The sequence below is a fragment of the Morone saxatilis genome, unplaced genomic scaffold, assembly GCF_004916995.1.
Source record: "Morone saxatilis isolate NCDOM2014 unplaced genomic scaffold, NCSU_SB_2.0 Contig7, whole genome shotgun sequence".
NCBI lineage: Eukaryota > Metazoa > Chordata > Actinopteri > Moronidae > Morone > Morone saxatilis.
The window spans coordinates 19,227,133-19,249,236 of NW_023340246.1; the positions used below are offsets into that span (position 1 = coordinate 19,227,133).

At 39.4% G+C, this 22,104-nt stretch overlaps 1 protein-coding gene across 1 annotated transcript in view; it reads right to left on the minus strand.

The window, feature by feature from the left end:
• Positions 1 to 22,104, minus strand: part of galnt14 (UDP-N-acetyl-alpha-D-galactosamine:polypeptide N-acetylgalactosaminyltransferase 14 (GalNAc-T14)) — a 124,514-nt gene that overhangs the window by 3,713 nt on the left and 98,697 nt on the right. Inside the window, exons 12-16 of the mRNA XM_035679179.1 lie at positions 17,383 to 17,509; positions 13,287 to 13,379; positions 12,288 to 12,371; positions 10,450 to 10,594; positions 4,175 to 4,291 (exon numbers count right to left, since the gene is read on the minus strand). Coding sequence (XP_035535072.1) covers positions 4,175 to 4,291; positions 10,450 to 10,594; positions 12,288 to 12,371; positions 13,287 to 13,379; positions 17,383 to 17,509 — 566 coding nt within the window. The remainder of the gene's footprint in view (positions 1 to 4,174; positions 4,292 to 10,449; positions 10,595 to 12,287; positions 12,372 to 13,286; positions 13,380 to 17,382; positions 17,510 to 22,104) is intronic.

A 22,104-nucleotide genomic window follows, 5' to 3' on the forward strand; every position in this document is an offset into this window, starting at 1 on the left:
ATAATTATGAAATGTAAATCAATTAGTATTCACTCATTGGACTGTTTGGAATATTTCGGGATCTGCTGCAGCACTGTGATGTCGGACTGTGAGAATAATACATTGGTACATTACCCTCCGCACACATCCCTCTTTTAAATACATGTACTACATTAACTTTCTTAAGACGTCTGTTGCATACGAGAGAGGAGAGGGACAGAGGGGAAGACAGGAGCCTCCTCCCAGGATGCATAGGCCAGGTCACACAGGGTGAACACAGATAGACCTGAAACTGATAAGACATCTTGACACACACAATATTGGATATATATATATTTCATTCTTGTTTTGCTTAAGAGGATAGCCGATCGTTATACTCTTTGTGTAAAGTAATTAATACATTCTGATGAATTGACTTGTTAAGTGCACATCCTCCTGAATCTTCAGTAACGTGACGAAACACTTCTCAACCCCACAGCTCTGATAATCTATGATTGCAGTTTGTGGCTGGAGTCAAACTGTTTCAATATCAAGTTATCTTTTGCACCTGATTTCTGATTTATTATTCAGTCTTTTGCTATATATTAAGTTTTATCAAAGTTTAGTAACCTCTGATTTGTGCTACTTTTCGTCAATTTAATTTTAGTCTAATTTTTGTGCATTTTTTTATATTTATGTCTTATTCTAGACTTTTGGGCCTACATCTAATCTTTCATCTTTGTGTTTGTACAGTTACCGTGGTTACATGGTGTCATTCTCACCCTATTTGGAAAAAGGCTCTGTCTGTTTACAGACAGACAACCCCCTCTCCCTCAGGTGATCCCATTTATCCATTTTATCAAACTCTTATTGAACAGCTCTCCTTTGTCTCGCTCCTGCTCACCTACCATGTAGCATTAGCATTACACAGCTCCTTTCTCCCCGCTGCACAGGCAACTGAATCATCCAGATGCTCCAGAGGTCTTCCCTCAAACGTGTTCACTAAAGACGATCCATACAGCCGGGACACCCGCAAGTGCATGCGAGTCCTCCGTGTGTAACTGTTAAGCTTTAAGTTCTTCCTCATCTCCATCAGCAGATTTGAGGATTATTTCTTGACCAAACCAGAGTTGGCGGTTGTTGAACAATGGAAAGACAACAAACGGTTTTTGGTGAGTTTTATTTAGTTTCTCTCCACTTTGATGAAAGTTTTCAGTGATGAACGATAAATGACGACTGTTTTTGCAATAAGGGAATGTGGACAGTTGACTTTGGACAGGTTGCATTTCTCTCAAGGATCGTAGACACATCTGATCTTTTTTGTACTATCCTAGATCCGAGGTGTATTTTACGATTAATGCCGCGAGGGTGAGTTTCATCAATGAGTCTGGCGGGCCGTAACAGCTGTTTTGGGCTGACATGCTGGCTCTAGGTGCACATCTACAGGGCAGTGAATTTCATATGTAGAACCCTTTAAGTATATGTAAGAGGAATATATGTTAGGCTACTTTTGAATTAATCATATGAGTGGATATGGTTGTGTTCTCATCGGCTATATTCAATTATTTGGACTGCATCATATTTTTAATTTTTAGAATTTATTTCCAACCATGTTGAAAAATCTATTTTTCCCTTTTCTGTTACTTCTTTCTCTATTAGTCCCTCCCTCTCGACTCTGCCCTCCCAACACCCCCGCCGTAGTAGTCCTCAGAAAAAACAAAACAAAGCGTGGCCGGCAGTCCCGTTTCCTTGTGTCTCTATGTCAAAACACCATACCCATCTCTCTCTCCTCTCTTCTCTCTCGTCCATCCTTCAAATTTAACTACCCTAGTGTCTTCTCTCTCTCTCCTCCTCTCTCCCTCAGCAGTCTGTGTCAATGTCCTTCTACAGTCAGATCTGGGCTTGTTTCGTCGAGTGGATATTTGGTCTAATTACCTATCATGCCGCTGTTTTTCCTGCCTTCTGACACACAGCACACACACACACCACACACACCACACCACACACACACATACCTACCACACCCTCTACTGGGACATGTAAACATCAGCTCTGTGTGATGTGTGTGTGTGTTGGTAAATGTTTACTAAGTTTTCAGTTACATGACCAGCGATGCGCTTCATGGCTAAATACAAACACAAAAAAAAATACACAGGCACTGGTGTGTGGTAGATATTTGGTGTGTGTGTGTGTGAGAGAGAGAGAGAGAGAGAATGTTGTGTGGTGTGTGTGTGTGTTGACTGTTGTTGTGGTTGTGTGAGAGAGAAGTGTGGCGTGTGTTGTGTAACCACCAGTTTTTTAGTCAACAAGTTAATTTAACAGTCTAGTATCTGATATAAAAACGGCCCGAACTGAATCTAGTACCCGGCATATAACACCTTGTGTGTATGTGAGCTGTTGCACAGAGTGTCTCTCATTTACTCGTCACCACCTCAGTCTTCCTGCCTCTTTCCTTTTTTTTCCGCATTGTCTCTCCCCAACATTTTATTATTGGCTTTTTTATCCTTTTCTTCCTTCCTTCCTTCCTTCCTTTTTCCTTTTTCTTTTCTTTCGATCCTCCCTTCTTACCCGTATTTTTTCTTTCCCTAATTCCTTCCTTTTTTCCTACTTCCTCTCTTTTCTTTCTTTCTTTCTTTCTTTCTTTCGTGTGGGGGACAGAATTCACCGCCTGTCCTAATTTTCAGCAATTGATGCCGGATGACGCTCCAGTAAAACAGCATTTTTTCATTCCCTAACGCTGTCTACTGTACCTCCACTCTGTGATCTTGTGTTGCGATACGCAACATCTTCTTCTATGGTGTTATTGCTGCCACAGGGGGAACTTATTCTGGAGTATAAAAATACGGACATGTCGGACGCAGTCTCACCTATTGTAATGCCTGAGGCAGGAAGGACGGCTGTTCAGGTGAGAAATCAAAGTCAATAACACACACAAAGAATAAATCTCAGAGGTTCACTGTTTGATGTAATATTCTTTCTTCTTTGCTTTGTGGTGCTCTTGACGTGCTGCTGTGTTTTGCTTTGTGGGGGCCCCCTGGAAAGGGGGGCGAAATGACGGCGTATATGACGCACTACTCCTGCCGCCTGCTTTTGACCTTCTTTATTTTCCTCCAGTGTTCCTTTACCTCTCCTTCCCTTTTCTCTAATAATCACTTTCCTAGTTTTAATTTCGTTCTCGTCCTTCTTCATCTCTTTTTCCGAGACAGATCTTTGCCCCAATTCCTTGTCTTCCCCTCTTTTCTCATCCCTCTATTCCTCTTCTTTATCGCATCATCCTCCTTCATCCTTTTCATTTCCCTAGTCTGTATTTTTTCCAACCGTTCTCCCCCTCCTTTCCTCTTATTTCTCTTTCTTTACTTTCCTTATCCTGTTTTGTCTCTTCTCTTTTCCTCCTTCAAGATTCACTCTATCTTTCTCTCTCCATCTCTTTGTTTTCTTGGCCTCTCCACTCTTTCTCAGCACACCCGTCACAGGATGACTTCATAGATTGCAAAAAGTACGAAAATAACTGCACGACAGAACACAGAGTGAATCACACACACACGCGCAGACACACAACCACAACACGTAAAAACAGTCTGATTACAGCTACACATAGGTCCAGTACATTGTTTTACATTGTAATGATACAGATGGGATTAACACGACACACACACACGCACACACACACACAGTTTTCCATGCAGACTGAACAGTTGTGAGGTGTAATGAGCTAATCTTCAGCTACTTCTCTCTTTCTCCCTTGACTTACCCTCCTCCATCTCTTTCCATCTTCTCTCTCACGTCTCTCCCTTTCTCTCTTTCTCCTCTTTTGTCTGTCTTGCTTACTTCCTCTATCCCTCTCCTTCTCTCTCGCCCCTCCTCTCTCTCTCTCCTCTCTCTCTCTCTCTAGGTTTTATTGGTTGTCAGGTTGTTCTCTGGCTGCAGGGCTTCTGGGACGCGTCAGGTGCCCAGTGGTCAGGTAATGACAGTGTGTGTGGTGATGTGTGTGTGTGTTAAGAGTATTTCGATAGCGTCTTTCCTCCAAAAAAGTGTCAAGCTTTCCCCTGCAGCGTGAATGTGTGTCTGTGTAACGATCATCTTTAGACAAATTTAGCTTTAGATTAATTAACACTTAGATTAATCAGCCATATGATACATGGTAGGGAATCGCCTGCAGGTACACACCACCTGAAATGCGCGTGTGTGTGTGTGTGTGTGTTTGTGGCAGACCTTGCTTGCCATCGGCCATGTTGCAGGGCCACAAGCAGGACTGGGAGGCAGTGAAAGGTGGTGGTACAGAGAAACATGTCTGCTGCTGTCGGATCTGCTGCCCGTGAGTGTACACCCACTCCTAGAGACAGAGAAAGAGGAAAAAAAATTTATTATCATTTGTTTTAAATGTTGTTTGTCAGCTGGGTTTTTAAAAATTGACATTTTCGAGTGCTGCTTTAGCTTTTGTTTGGTTTCTGATAAGCCGTCATAAAGATAAAGTCATTCAGGGAAAAGCAAGAAAATATAGCAAAGTGACATTTGGTTAATTTCACTATATTGGTACTTTACTTGTGTATTTCCATTTTGTGTTCCTATATGTGTACAGCACTACATTATGTGACATCTGTATTGGCTAGTTAATTTTAAAAAATAAAGAAAAAAAATGAACTTAATCGAACACTACACTCACAATGTGATCTTATTTCTCTCTTCTTATTCTGAAACGACAGGCACTGATCTGCTGCTTACAGCCTCCACTTCCCATCAGATGTTAGAACCTGGCTGCAGGGATTTGCTCCCATTCAGCCACAAGAGCATTAGTGAGGTCCGACGCTGATGTTAGACGATAAGACCTGACCCACGGTTCATCCTAAAAGTGTTAAAGGGCAGGAGGGCGCTTTGTGCAGGCCAGTCTGCCTAATTTGACTACAGCTACTTTAACTTTGGTACAATTTTCAGTGAAGGACTATAAATACACCACAATGGGTAGCACAACTTTATTCTTACATTTATTTTTAGGGATACAACTAAATCGGCAGTTTGCAGAAGACACAGGTGTAAAATAAATATATACATAGTGGTAGAGGATAATAAACATTGATTAAACACGGTTTTATATTAGAAATAACTTTGGCACACCCAATACCTACAGATACCTGATTCAGATCCAAAGGTTGATCTGAAACACCGACACAGAGAGCAGAAAAGAGAGGCTGCATGCAGCATCACAAATTACACCAAAATCATATTTTCTGCTTGGCTAATCTCACGTCCTGGTTTCTTCAAGCACCAATGAAAGAAGCGACTTCTTAATAATTTAGAACCTGCTCCAATCCAGAACCAGGTTTAAGGGGCCTTCCCTATAGTCTGAACTAAAGAGTCACTCGCACTTTTTCACGAAATGCTCACACTGTAGAGCCCTGACAGACAAAGATGAAGAGCTCACACTCATCATAATATGTTCTATGTTATTATACTGTGATATCCATGGTCCATTATTAAAAAAAAAGTTCTTATAACACATTTCTAAAAAGCGACAAAAAAACAATCATTTGCGTACTTATAATACTCAAATCTGTTATAATGTGTATTCAAACACACACACACATACACTAAGGAGGTCAAGGTTAAAACAACACCCTGATGTATTAATGATTATGTAGGAGAAAGACAAAACAAAAGAAACACACACACACACACACACACACATACACAATGTGTAATTAGGTCATGGTAATGTCCAGTGTGTGTGTGTCTGTGTGTGTGTGTTTTAAGGGTTTTCCAAACCTTCAGGGGACAGCCAGTATAAAGGTCACACCAAAGTAAATCACATCTTGACACATCTAGAACACACACACACGTGCACACACTGATAATTCTTCATAAATGGGTGCCACATATTTGAATAGACGTTTAAATAATATAAATACCAACAACTGAGTTAACTATTTTAATTATTGCCATGTTATTACAAGATAAGCAATAACGATTATATTTATTTGATTTTTGATTAATGAACCAAATAATAATAAAGTACATTTTAAATCATTGTACCTAAAGGTCCAGTGTGTAACATTTAGGAGGATCTATTGGCAATAATTTAATATAATATTCCTAGGTATGTTTTCATTATACCATAATCACCTGAAATAAGAATAGTGGTGTTCCGGTTTCCGTAGAATGAGTCATTTATATCTACAGTGGGAGTGGGTCATCTTTTATGGAGTCCCCAATGTTAAATGTTCAAGTTTCTAGTAACCCAGAACGGACAAACCAACCATTGGCTGCCACAGTCATTACTCTAACACCCTTGGAATGGGAGGGTTAGGTGATGGCGTTGCAATCAGCATCTACACTGCTTTATGAAACTACATCCTACACACTGATCCTGATCCTGAAGTAAAATGTTTTCTGCACTTATCAATACATATTAACAAGTCATTATGATTATAACACTCCTGTATCATTGGAGGGTGAGAAGTGGTTGGGGAAGGGAGAGTGGGAAGTCTTTTTAAAGCAGCTCTATGATGTATGGAGTTTTTTCTTGAATAACTCAACGCTGCAGGGTTTATTTCACCGTGTGATTGATTTATTGAACTGCAGCAAAGAGAATGACATTGGAGGTTAATTGGTGCTGTAGCTCAATATATCTTCTCTGCTGGAGCCTCCCTGGGTTCAGCTGGTAGGTCTACTTGCACACTGAAGATTCAGTCTTAAACCTTCACTTGTGAGGAAGTATCCTCCTGAAGTTGTCATGTGAACACATTTTGAGAAACACAATCAGTTTGTTATGTTCAAATATGTGTTAATGTGAATATCTTTGTTTGGTTTCTGTTATAATTCTAAATCTGTCTAGGTAACATATTCTGTTTCCTTTTTTAATGTATTTTATGCATATTTGTATACGTTATTTAAAATGTATCATTATTATTGTTATAATTATTTTTTTACATACATATACATCTAATGCATTTCTTATATACATGATTACATACAAAACTGAAACATATTTACTTTGTCACTTTGCTAAGTTATATAAGTGAATTGCCCTATTGGATTTGCACATTTATGTTTGTACATACTTGTCGATGGTTTTGCACTGTGTATGACTTTCTAACTTTATTACATTTTTTCTGTTCGTATATGTAATTTTTTTTAACATATCTGTATCCTGTTTGTGCTTCCTGTCTTTTTCATTACTAAATAATAGCTTTTTTTAAATAATTTTATATTATTTAAAAATAAAATTGGATTGGAAGGAAGGATTGGAATTTATTTATATTTTAAATAAAACTAAATGTTGTTTCTAGTAACAGTAATGTTTACAACAGTCATTATATAAACTATATAAATATCTAACTGGAAACAAATCAAGTGAGGTTTAGAAAGAATGAAGAACTCAGACGTTAAAATCAGCCATTTATCTGATGTGATGTTTAGCTAAGTTTACAAGAATTTAAGTTTTAAGTTATGTGACAAACTAAGTGACACAAGTACAGACAGCTTTGTTTTAGTTTGTTTTTAACAATTTGCTATTAGCGCATTGTGCTTGTGTAGCAGAGATGGATGAGACTGCGGACAGAGCAGATTCAAATAACGCTTTTCTACATGTTCACAGATTTCTGCTTTCTTAACAGGAGTATTGATGGATGTATTGGCAAAGAGAGCTGGGTTGAGCAGATGGCATGAAAAATTACTCCAAAAAATTAAAAAGTTAAACCTTTTTTTGCATTAACAGTAAAAATAAATGAACTACGATGGAACAAATAATTCACTTTTGACAGAAATCAGTCTGTAGAAGGAGCTCTTGCACCTATGGTCTGACACACCGAGCTTCAGTATCGAATTTCTAAACCAAGCAACACAACAAAATGTGGAGTGATGAGGGGCAGACCAAATGTTAAGGGAATAAATAATGTAAACAAGGCTATTAGAAATAGAGGCAGTGTTTTAAGCAGATCCCTAAGTGTAATCAGAGTCACTGGTTTGCAGGTAAACATACCCAATGATTGTGTAGTTAAACGTTAAGCAGGTCAGTGCTGAAACGGAGCCAGCGTGCTCAGCAGAAGTGTTCCCTGGGTAAATAAAGAGTAAAAACAAAGTGCACGTTGGCTCAAAATAACGTTGACACCTGCAAATGCAAGCTTTTTTTTTTCTGAGACAGTTGACTGAGCGCTCACATTCACAGCCAACAGTCATGCTTTTGTACTCATTACATTTGGGCCAAATTGTGTTCAGAATGATGTTTTTGTGGCTCAGTGGGTCGCATTTCATGCCCGTCATTCGCCTACTTCTTCAGCTTATATTTCTGCTCTGTTATACACAGCTGTCACCCTTAAGTTAAGTGAAACTCCCCATTAATAGAACAGTAGAATACATTTGACTTCTGCATGACTGACATTACAAACATTCTGGTCTGTGTTCTGCTACAAATTGGTCTCTCTGCTTCTACTATTGATTTCTCCCTGTATGTGAATGCTGGTGCAATGGCATTTCCGTTTGTTTCTGAGAGACTGAAACGAGAATATTTATGTTCATTGTGGGTGTTTCAGATCACTTACACAGTCTGCTATTGGACTCTATTGTAGCTGCAAGAAATGTCTTAATATTATCAATAAGAAACTAATACATTTTTACCATTTAGTTACATTTAGTTACATTTTACTCATCAACAATTAGGAAGCTCCAACAGAGTCCAACATGACAGGAACAGCAGTCAGATGATCACACAGCTTGACCAAATTTGCCTGGAAGATATAAAAACCCAAACATTTAATTTAATTTATTTAGTTTTTAATTTCTGTTTATGAACATAGCTTAGGTTCCTGGCTTAACTTTGATCTAGTGTAATCACAAAACAAACATATCAAAATGGCTTTGCCTTGATATTAAAAGATCATGCTGTTGATTGATTATTAGATTGGCCACTGGAGCACCTTGTCAGGAAAAAACAAAAAAGAGTGATGTTGTTAATTTCCTTGTCTTGACAGCACATGTTGCCACCCTGTTAGACTCTGTTGTAGTTTTGTTCTCAGCAATTAACTTAGTAATTATAATCACACCTTGATATGACACCAAGGTTGTTTTCCTTTAATGTGGATTTCTTATTTTTATTAGATGTTAGAATGACATTTAACACCAAGGAAATAAACTTTTTTCACTTTTCAAGGGGGAAACTGACAGAACAGATACGTTAGTTTAATTCTTTAGGTTGAAAAACATTCCCACCTGGGAACTGCTCTGTTCAAACCAGACCTCTGAACATGAACAAACAGAGATTGAGAGCCTTCCTTCAGGGCTTCTGTACAGTGCACGGCTTCCAACAGTAGTTGGTGAGATAGTATCTCACTCACACACGCACAAACACACACCAGCGTTTTTCCTTCTGAGTTCAGGGATTCAAACCAGCAACCTTCCAGTCACAGGCTGGCCTCTGCAGCCTTCAGGCGTTTCAACTGCTGACATGTTCACTCTTTTGCAAGGTGGCTTGTTAGAGCGGCACACACACACAGCCTCCACGCTCAGTCTAAACACGGAATAATGAGAATCCTACGGGTATTAATTAAAACACACACACACACACACACACTCCAACAGTAGACACTATTATTCAACACTGACAAACTGTAGTCCACTAATTAAAACAAATTCACCTTAAGGTTTTAGACATAATTCTAGCATGATTTTAAAGCATGACCTAAAGTGGACCTCCAATATGTCCCCTGTTGGGTCACCAGTCCAATGTTGGCGAATGTGTAACAACGCTGATGTCCATTGTTGGATAGTTATGCCCACACACTTGCTCTTTGCTGAGTTGCTGTGCTACAAGTAAAAAATTAGCACAGTGAGACCAGGTCAGGTCAGATATATAGCTTACACAAAGAAAAACAACTGGCCAAACACACATGCGCACACATACAAGCCCTGCTTATGTAGTGTTGAGCTCACGTATGAAAAATTAGCAATGTAGAACCAGATCTCCCACACACACACACACACACACACACACACCTTCTGATGTAAATTAATATGTTTTAGCTTGATGACTCTCTCTTTCAGGAAGCTTGTTTACATCTACTAATGATCAATGACACTGAGTGAGAGAGAGAGAGAGAGAGAGAGAGAGAGAGAGAGAGGTGAAGTGAGCAATATTTCCATCTAAATGGAGAATAACTGTTTTTTTTTCAACCCGCTACACTTTCACACATCCTGCTTCTCAGTAGAAGAGTCAGGTAAAAAGCAATATCTTTTACATGATTCTGTATGTATCCTATATTATACTAAATTACCATTTAGTCTGTCAAAGCCACTGTGTGTAAAATTTTAATTCAGACTTTGACAAATCCCAGTAATAGTATATAACAAACAAAACCCAAAACACACTGCTGCACACACCAATACACACTAGGACTGAAGGAAATGGGACAAAATGCTATGATTACTTAAAAATTTTGTGAATGTTGAGCTACAATATTTCCTGTTACAAACTCTGTCATTTATAACTCCAGATTGACCCACCTGGTTGATGGCGGGGACCCCCTCTGTTCCTATGCAGGGACCCAGTGTGAGGATGGGCAGCTCCTGGCCCTCCACCCTGCGAGACTCCAGACAGTTTTGCCGCTGTCTGATCACCCCGGACTGAGAGTCAGAGTCATCTGGGACCCTGATGGAGGAAACATAAGATAGACTTCATTCAGTTTAAGGGTCGATTGTATTGGAGACGCAGATATTACAAATCCCAAATATCACTATAAATGTCTCACCAGACATCACTGGAGATAATTGAGAAAGTATGATATTTTTGTTAATTTAAGTGAACTGACCCTTTAATCTCCAAAACCACATTTACCTATTGTGGAAGTAGAGGATATACGTCTTAATTTCTACATTATCAGCCTCATTGAGATGAGACAGAAGACCGCAATCATCTCAACCATGGTCTCATTAACTACATCAAGATATCAGTTATTTTGACAGTGATTTAAAAAAATGACGCTCTGCACCTTTAACAAATCTGCTGCAGGCCACGATTCTCTAAACTCATTACTTCAGAAAAGTTTCTTCCCAATCTTCCTCTTTGATAAACTTTCTCAGTCTTTCTTGTTAAATTCTCGGCCGCGCTATAAACTCGGGCTTAAGCCCTGTAGCATTAATTCAATCTGCTATCTCTCTCTGTTTTAATAACCCGTTAAAGGTTATTCTGCGTTTTAAGGGTCAGGTCTGTCTTCCCTTGAGAGCAAGCCTGTTAATTCCATTCTGGGGGATTAACAACAGCCTCCAGTGGATAAATGGGTATTTAAGTGTGTGTGTATGTGTGTGAGAGTGTGTTGAAGTGTGAGTGTGAAAGAGAGAGGAAGCTTTTAAATGAGAGTGCTTATGTGTCTTTAAAGGTATTTGTATTGGCATGTTTGTGTACGTGTAGGTAGTATATGTGTGTACTGTATGTATATGAAAGACTCACTGCCAGGGCTTGTGAAGTGTTATTGTGTGTCTGTGAGTGTGTGTGCAGATAGGGTAGTCACTCTGAGTCCCTGGGAGCTCAGCCAATCAGAACGGAGAGAGATTTAACAGAAAAATTACACTAGTGAGGTGTTCAAAAAGACATAAAGATGGGCTGTGTGTTTGTGAAGTGGGTGTACACTACTGTGGACACTGTTGACAGGTTTAAACATTTAAACAGACAACACAAAGCATTGCACAGGTGTGTAGTGTTTGATAAAAAGCTGTATAATTTACAACTAGGAGAATTCGGTTGTTAGCCTGCTAATCATCCTAATTTCTGCAGTTTATGCTTGCAACCATGCCCACACAGTTACCTGTGTATTACTTGTGTGCTTTTTGCCTCCAAATGTGAACACATTTTTGCAGACAAAATTCATTCTGATGGCACCATAAGATCTGTATATTAAGCGAACCACATATTTGGAATCAAACCTCTAAGATCTCCTCTATAGAGCTTGTATCTTTGCTTAGCATCTTTTATTTTAGCTAGTTTTCTTTTGAGGTCCCAGGGAAAGTTGAAAGGACTAATGTTGGGGGACAGAGCCATTAAAACACAGAAAAGTCTAAATCAAAGCAGCAAAAGGCTGAGATATCCTGACAGCATTATGGGTAAAATCAGTGGCCTTCCCCTTTTAATCATAAAAACAAACAAACAAAATAATCATATTTTTAAAACGCCCCAGACAGTAAAAATCAATGGTGTCAGTCTTGAAATTTCTCCTCTCTTTAAGATGCGTACTCAGCAGAAGTTTTCTTTCCTTTAAAGACATACACACACTCACTCTCACACACACACACACTCTCACACTCTCTCTCTCTCACAGACACACACTCTCTCTTTCTTTCTCTCTTACTTGAGCTCTGGGTAGACATTGTCCAAGTACCACTTAAAGGATTTGCACTTGAGCTTCTTGCGGAGGTCCACTCTGCCTTGGATACTGGTAACACACACAAACAGACACACAAACAGTCAGATAAAGAGAAAAGCAACCAGATAAACTGTCAATCACTACCAACACTCAGACCAGAAGAATAAGTCATAAAATATCCAAAGACATGAGATAATGAAAAACTAATAAATAATAAGTGTGTGATGTGTGATAGAGGAAGGTAAAACCCTACAGCAGTGTTTAAATGTGAGTGTTTACCTGTGTCTGACAGATAAACACTGACATTTAAGCACAGCTGTGGGCTTTAAAGTCTGCTCCTGCTGTTTTTGCGGTCTTGAATTAAATCACATTGTGAAGACTCGCTTCCAATTTTAGGATATTTATTTACATACTTTTACTGAAGAGCTGTGTTTCACTGTGATTTTAAGTTTTAAGTGGGTTTCAACTCTGACCACACCCAACAGTGATGTACACCATAACACCTGTACATCACTGCACTTCAACTATTGGAAGTCAGCAGAGACAAGACTTGCAGGGGGTGTTCAGTTATTCTTTAAGGTGAAGTTGAATGTCCATGGATTGTATTATGGCTATAGTTCACAGTTAGTCCTTGTAGTATCTCTGGTTGTGATAATTTGTTGTGGGCACTGCAGAAAATCATTAAAAAGGGCTACTACAAAGTGGTAGACCAGCAGTGCCTGTGTTCAAGGTAAAATTACTGTTGTTGTCAAAGAAGTGTGGTGGCTTTGAAGAGAGTAATATAACAGCTTCAGTGACATTGCCATTCCCTTATCCTACCTACAAAGCTTGGATTGGCTCTGTTGTTTTTCCAACTAGATGAACAACCATCAACAAGCTCACAACATCAGTTTGAATAGCTGAGTGTAGAATATGGGCAACAATTCAGAGGCCTAGAGACAGATTATTCAATAGTTTGAATATCAAGTGTGCGTGTGTTCTTACTCTCCGTAGGATTTCCCTCGTGCTGCAGGGCGAGCAGAGTAGTAAAAGAGACGGAAGTCGTCCATCCACACCTCAGCTGTGCGACGTGTGTTCCTGTAATCAAACACACACACAAGACCATGGCATCTCACAATCTAACTTCCTGTGATATTTGCTTTACCTTATACCTGGGCCAAAACTCCCTGAAGGCTAAGACATTGGTTAAAAAAAATTACATTAGTAAGACAAAGAATAAGCCAACATGCTTTTCCTGATTCTCCTTGAAGTGACATTTTTGTTACATTTATTCCATGTGACAATGTTACGAATCCTTTGGCAAGTGAAATCTCTGATGTCAAACCTTCTTTGAATGCACCAACAATGGCAGTTTTCAAAAGCAGCCTCTGCTTGCAACTTCCAAATAACAATAATGTAACCTTGACCCAAAATGAATGGAACTATAGTCTGTGTTCATTTGAATGTATTACTTATCTTATAATTGTTATGTTTATTAAGGTCCAGTTTGTAACATTTACTAATCTAATCTAATGGAAGAAATACAATAAGAATAGGTTTTTTTGTGTGTGTTTGAAGGTAATTCTTTAATCAGGTCTCAATGCAGTGCAAAAATGACAGCTTCATCACAAATACAGCTTCCCAACGCCTGTGACCCAGATGTTTGGGGAGGATATTTAAATGAGAAAATAAATGATATATGCAACACTCCCTGAATATGAGTGAGAGGATGCGATATGAGTAAGGTCTGCCCTCACATCTAATCAACAGTGTGGACCCAGCTGATATTTTAACCGTGGTGAAATGGAGGAGAGGCTGCAGGAAGGAGGAGGGGAGGCTTCCAGTGTTCACCTGCTGCCTTTAAACACACAGTACTGTTGCGCTTTTCCTTGTCCAGATAGGATATCCAGATCTAGATTGCATGGTAATACCTGGTGTAAATTGGGCTGCAACGCGAGTCAGACCATCCCCCAGGTGACATTCTGGTTGCGCTGCAGTCATTTACACCTCACATTACAGCAACACACTTTTTCCATACCCAGATAAGATATCCAGATACACAACCATGTTTACCAGGTGTTAATCCTGCCTACTGCTGTATCCCTCATTCAATTCAGTTCTGTTCAACTCAGTGCGCTTTATTCACCCACGCTGCAACAGTGAAGCACATTTTCTCTATCTCTCGTCCCAATTTACTCCTTTTTTTTTCTCATTCTCTTTTTCTCTCTCTGAAGTAATTAGCTATTAGCTGAGTTTCTCTGAGCTGTGAACTATCTCATTGAAATGACAGAAACCCTCCATTACAGGCATTATACACACTGGCTGTGGCGGTTTAATGAAAGGGGAAGAGAGAGAGGATATGAGATGCTTGTAGGCGTATAAACATAAATACGTGTCACGCACAGGCTTACAATTAAAAAATCACATGCACACACACACACACACACACACACAAGGTCACAGCAGCAGGCCTCGATGAAGAAGGAAACAGCATAATCTTTGTAATCGAATTATTAAGCAGCTCTTTTTATTTAGCATATTCATAACCCAGACTGCCAGCGCCGAGCCTCCAGCTAATTAACCGGCAGAGCAACACACGAGCAGACAACAGCAGCTTTGTTTGGGAGATCTGTGTTGATCACAAACATCAGGCCATCGTGATACGAATAAAAGTCATCATCTTCCGCGCTGAACAGATGTTGCCTCGGTAACAGCCAACAGGGAGCGAAATGAGAGTCTAAACAGCGAGACTGAAAAAAAAAAAAAGTCTCAGTGTTGGTGTGGATTCGCTGGTTTACACAAAACAATAACTTTATATGAGCTGTTTGGCGGAGGCTTTGCTCCAAAGTGCTGTTCAGCTGCGGGATCACTCCTTTTGGGAACTGAAGCCCTCCAACCTGGCATCGTTAGTGCCTTGCTCCACCCATTCAGCCACAAAGGGAACCCGACTTCCAACCCTGGCAGTGTTAATGCCTTGCTCACACGCTGAGGTTTATGAGTTACTGAACTGTTAAAGGAATAATCAGCCAAATAAATCCACAGCATGTGGATCCCAGAAGTTATTTTGTGATGAAACGCTGCAATTTTGTTTTCGTTAAACTCACTCACACCAGTAATGTTGAAAGTGCCCTCGATTTTGTAATCTGAATTGGACCAGCATCCTTATTGTAGCCTTGATTAATCTATTTATACAAGATCAATTCACATGCAGTCTGAGCACATTAGTCCTGTTAATGGATTATTGGACTGCCTGTAAACATCTTTCTGTCTGAACTGTTTGAAAGGGGCAGAGAACAGAATACAGCTTATGTTAATAGGATAATATTGTAGTCTCAGCTCAAAGGCTCCCAGGCAGCTGTAAATCCACTTTAACAATGATGTGAACAGTGTTCGGTGGCTGCGACACATAGCTCAGAGTGCAAACGCTGCATGCTGTCTGTTTCCTGTGTATTACATCAGTCAAACATTGAATCAGTCAGCAGGAAATTTAGTGGGATTATTCGTTAGGTGGGTCGTGTGTAAGTGCACACCAAAGGATTCACAGAAAAGTCAGACAAGTAATTAGTTTGGTACTAAAGTCAGTCGAGAGTTCATTTAGGTAGTGAATTCAGCATGTAGGTTAATATTGTGAGTATGGGAACCATGAGATTACTAAAAAGAATGGACACTGCATACATAATGACTATATATTCCACCATGCACAGTGCTTTTAGTCTTTTTAGATTTCTGGCACAACTTAATTTATTTCCAAGATAGGGAATAGGGAATAGGGAAGAGAAAGAGGAACTAGTTAGAAGGGGTCCAAACTCCAGCAGTAGTACACCGATCAGCCATAATATTATGAGCACTGACAGGTAAAGTGAATAACACTGATTATCTGAGTATCAGGGCAAGTGAACATCTTGTCCTGTTGATGTGTCTAAGCAAGACAGGAAAATGGGCGCGTGTGAGACATTTGGCCGCTATTGACAAAGGGCACATTGTGATGGCTAAGACGACGGCGTCAGAGGCATCTCCAAACCTGCAGCTCTTGTTGGGTGTCCTGGTCTGCAGTAGGTCCTACTCTCTCAAGAAGTGATCCAAGGAAGAACCGAAGCTTGTGAACCAGAGACAGGGTCATCGGACACCAGCAGCGCTCCCTGATCACATGGGGAGTGGGCTGCCGTGTGGTCCAAGACAACAGACAAGCTACTGTAGCTCAAAACCCGAAAAAGTCATGCTCGTATCTGATAGAAACGGTGCCACACAGGACAGTGCATCACACCCTGTGTGTGGGGCTGCATAACATATATGAGGTGCCCAGCGTGCCTCCCATAATCCATAGATAATACATAATGAAAGGCCTAGATGTCTCGTACGCCGTGCTGCCAAGAATGGAGGTTGCATCCGCACCCTGGCGCATCAAAAATTTCCCACAGTCAGCTCGCTCACTCCATAAGCATCTTGTGTTGCTTTCAATGGTGCATGAAATTTTTAAATATGACCATCAACTTGCTCAACTTTTCTAACCGATTTTGCAAACGGTTGTGGTTTAGTTATCACAACCGTCAGAGATGCTTAGTATATGATGCATCACCTTACTGAATACCCCATATATCAATAATAAACCAATAATAAGTCAAAAAAAAAAAACCAAATAAAAATCAATAAAAAATATAATACCACGTTAATAATGTTTGTAAGAAACATTATTTAAAAAATCCATCAAGATTTCAGCGAGATAAGAGTATTTGTGTTTGTGCAAATCACTCACCTTACATCAGATACCACAGAGTGCCTTGCCTGTGACAAGATGGCCGCTGGTGATGACGTTAGCGACCCCGCCGTATGACATCTAGCCTTTATTATGTATATCTATGCTCATAATGTTATGTTTGATCGGTGTATGAAGATCACAGAGGCCACAAAGCTCTGATGAAGGCTGCAAGCTTTGACACTACAAGTATTCCCGGAGTTTTGACCTTTTTGTGAGCCTTAAATTGAAAGAAATCGCCTTCTGGCACCTCAAACAGATATCAGAGTCAGTCTTCGTACATAAAAACTTCCACCTAAAATGGAAATTTTGACATTAACATCAGTCAAAAACTATTCAGGGGCTTACTTGATGTATGTGTTGGCGTTACCCTCAGGGAAGATGTATGGATGTTTCTTCCTGAAGACGTGACCAACTCTGCTGCAGGGCAGGATCTCCAGACTGCCGCCACACTGCCACACCCGGAACGAGATCTCTGCACACACACCACACACACAAATGACCCCATACATTTCATAAATATTATAACCTAAGGCTATTATAGAAGTGACATAGTGCATTTTGTTCCGTATTTTTAATCAATTACAAAGAGTCAAAGTTTAGGATATTCCTGTGTCGGTCTTAATGAAGTGCAAACGGTAACCTTGTTTATATCCTTGACATCCATCTATTGATATATTTTCAATATATATATTATTAAGTTTGCTGGAAGATCTTTGGGACTGCATTTTCTCAAGGGATTTATCAAGAAAAATGCTTTCCCAACTTCCAACTCCAACGTTGTTTTCGGACTGGATTTATTTCTGGTTGGGTGATTTTAACATTACCTGTGTTGGTAAGTGATTTTAATCCTGTCCGGACCGTGTATGTGGGTAATTTGTCACCCCAACCTCAGTAATAATTACAGCCACAATTACCTACTGCCTTTCTGTGAACTGGCTGCTAAAGGGTTTTCTTTTTCTCCGTGGGAAGAGCTGCTCGTTTTTCTACTTTATTTAATTTTTGATCAACTCAGTGTGAAATTTGACTCTTGTGTGAAAATGGAAAAATGTTTTTGTTAATTGGACAGATGGAAGCATGCTAACACCAACTTATAGGCCTACTTTGGGAACCAATATGACAACAGATGATTAAATCCATCAGGAGAGCAAGGCCCCCGTAAAATTAAATGGGTTGTTGTACTGTAATCTAGGTACTGCTATCTTCTTTTGAAGCTTGTGTTTTTTAGCCAATATTTGTTTACAGTTTAGCAAACTTGCACCAGTAACAATATGCCGAATGAGCTATTAGCATCTCCTGTCTGCAGTGTACCTATGGATGTAAAAACCACTGGATTACTTGGATACCAAAGAAAGCTTTATTTATGCTTTAAGCTTTTTATGATTTAGATTTTAGTAGATTTATGGACATGATATTGCATTGCATTGACATTGGAGATAATGATATGCTTAGAAAATGTAAGTCACACTGAATAATATCACTGTGCGTTTCATGTCTTTGTGTTAAGATTTTGACTCAAATTCACCTCACGCAGTATGTTCACCTCCCCTTCATCTCTCCTGTGCTCCTGGGCAGGCTTTTGTCTTTGTCCTGCAGAATGTCTATTACTGACCATATCCTGTAATTTCGCAATGGTTAAAATGCTGTACAGAGCAATGAATTAAATTACAGAGTAGCAGTAAATATTCCCTTCCTCCCCATGTAATGTTAATCCTGTCCGCATGTGGCTTTAGCTTCATAAAAAAACAGCATTCTTACAGCAAAATGAGATCACTGTGCCAAAATAATTTCATGCAGGGAGAAAGGTTACCTAAAACAGCAGAACGTTTCCTGCAGTTTGGTGTAAGAATGTTTTTGTTTACCCCAGCTAATGGTCCTTTTTACCAAGACGTGTCTTGTCATTTATAACAAATGGCAGCCTTATTCATGGTGAATTGAGTAAAAAGGTAATTTATTTTTGTGTCTTTTCTTGTGTCCCACTAAATGACAAATGTCTCTTTTTATTGAAATGTTCTGCCCTTGAAAAGTACTTAGTTTCTTAAGATGTACAACATCAGATATGTTATGGTAGCTGGGTAACTTTACCGGCTCTCTCTGTGTGTAACCAGTTTTGCGTCTTTTGTTCTCATGTCTCCTTGTTAGTTTTCTATATTGCACATCACGGCTAAGTGGGCCAAACCTCGCTGAATATTTGATAATCCAGTCACAAACTCTAGTTTGCTTCTCTGATTCAGTTTGTATGAGTGAGAGAATATGTATGTGATTTGTGTTATGACTGTATGTGCATGTGTGCGCATTAGTCGACATATGTGCTCACTGGCTTGCTTATACTGTGTTCATTCTCTGATGTGAGCATGCATAAAAGACAAAGCTTCACTTTACATCGTTGTGTGTGTATGCGTGTGTTGCAAGCTTTAGTGTAATTTAATTGACACAGTTGCTGTGAGCTCCGAGGATAGTTTCCCCAAAGAACGAAATGCTGAGAACTTTACAAAGTTTTACAGCGACTGCAAGGGAGAGAGAGAATGGGAGACAAGAAGTGAAAATGAGAGCATGCACTGGGTTTGATGAGGAAGAGGAGAGATGGAAGTAAAGATGAAACACCAGAGAGTACAAAGAAGAACACGAGAAGTCAGCGAGATACTGAGATACTGACACAGAGCCTGTGAGACTGACAGAAACATGTCAGAGCAAATGAGTGTGTGTGTGTGTGCGCATGTCAGAGAGAGAGAGAGGGAGAGAATGAGAGAGGGAGAGAGATCCTTTCTCTCTTCTCTCTCTCCCTCTCTCATTCTCTCCCTCTCTCTCTCTCTGACATGCCGCACACACACACACAACTCATTTGCTCTGACATGTTTCTGTTCAGTCTCACAGGCTCTGCTGTCAGTATCTTCAGTATCTCGCTGACCTTCTCGTGTTCTTCTTTGTACTCTCTGGTGTTCATCTTTACTTCCATCTCTCCTCTTCCTTCATCAAACCCAGTGCATGCTCTCATTTTCACTTCTTGTCTTCCCATTCTCTCTCTCCCTTGCAGTCGCTGTAAAACTTTGTAAAGTTCTCAGCATTTCGTTCTTGGGAAACTATCCTCGGATCTCCACAGCAACTGTGTCAATTTAAATTACACTAAAGCTTGAAACAACACATACAAGTCATTCTATACAACGAGGATGAGGAAGGAGGTAGTAAGGAGAATGATAGCTTATATTCTGTTGTAGTGCGATATGGCTCTATCGTATCATTGGATGATGAGGAAGAGAGATGGATGAAACAGTATATATGAGAGCAAAGCCAGGGTGGCACAATATTATGTACGCTAATGCCACACATGCACAAGTAAACGTGCGTAAGACACAAGAATCTACATATCGATATTCTCTCTATCTCATGGACAGGTCGTGTAGATCTGACAGAGAAGCAATGATACTAGGAGTTTGTGACTGGATTATTGCAGATATGGTGTTGGTTGAGGTTCATGCGTAGGTATTGGCCCACTTAGCCGTGATGGTGCGGAGAAGATAGTGATAAAGAGTAAACAGAGACATGAGAAGACAAGAAGAAGCGCAGAACTGGATTACACACAGAGAGGCGAGGTAGAAGTTGACCGAGAACGATACGCTGACATATACTGAATAGGTTTTAACATCTTATATTATAACTAATGAGACTTTATTCAAGGAGTACAGATACGTATATCATATGAAATTAAAGTGCTGAGGACATTTTGTACATTTAGTGGAGTTCAGCGAAGAAAAGTATGCACAGAAGAGATAAATTACCTGTTTAGGTGATAGCTCAAGAATGTGTCATGCTGAGTTAAAGTAGGAGGTCTGCCATTTTGAGTTATATATATGTATGGCATGACACGATGTCTTAGGTCAGAAATGACCATAGCTGGTGTGTCAAATCATAAAATCTAATTCTACAACCAAACTGCATGAATTACCGTTTGCTTTGTTTGTTATATGGTGAAGAACACATATATTCGCCTGCATGAAATTTATTGTTGGCTACTATAGTGATCTCATCTATTGCTTGTAATGATGCTTTTTTTATAGAATGTAATAGTCCACATGCTAGACATGTGTTATATAAATATTGGTTTACATCTTGGGTAGTAAAGAAAATATTTATCTGTATGTTCTTCTCTGTATATTGATTATTTAACAGATTGCTTTAGTACTAGCATTTTAAACCTTTGCGTATCTAATTACAGTGATAGTTAATTCGTAGATGAGAGGTGAGGACATTTCGTGCAGAGACAAAGACAAAAGCACTGCTCAGAGCATCTAGAGAGTTATTGATATACGGTTATAGGGGAGTTGTTACGTGAATACATAATACTGCTGTGAGTGGTGAAATTTGAGTCAAATAGGGTCTTAACATCATAAGACGAGTGAAACGCACTGTGTATTTATTATTCAGTGTTGATCTTATTTAGCCGAGTCTTCTGTCGTACGTCATATATCAATTATTCTTCCGATGTCTATAGGTGCGAAAGTCTAACATATCTGTCCAAATAGGTATGAGTCTAATCTTATATATATCTGAATGATGAAGGAGTAGGCTTAAAGCATAAATTATGTAAGCTTGTTCTAGTGGATATCCAGTGATTAGATAAGTCCAGTATTTGTAGCGAGTGCTCTATATTGTACACGTGTAGATCATGAGATGCTAATTAGCTTCATTCGGTGCTATTATTGTTACTAGGTGACAAGTTTGACTAATAACTGTAATACAAATATATGGCTTAAGAAAAAACAAGACTTCAAAAAGAATAGCATAGGTATAGCCCTAAGAATATAGCAGTACACAATCCCAGTTTTAATTTTACTAAGGGATCCGTTGTCTCCATGTATGTTTATATCATAATCATCTATGTTGTCTAATATTGGTTTACCAAAGTAGGCCGTAAAAGTGTATGTGTTGGATTAGAGAATGCGTGATTGGTCCATGTGATCCAGAATGATTTAAACAGAACAACATTTATGTCTCAGTGATTCACACAAGAGTCATAATTTCACATCTTTATGTTTTGATGCAAAAATTATTAAATAATCAATTCTTCTTCTT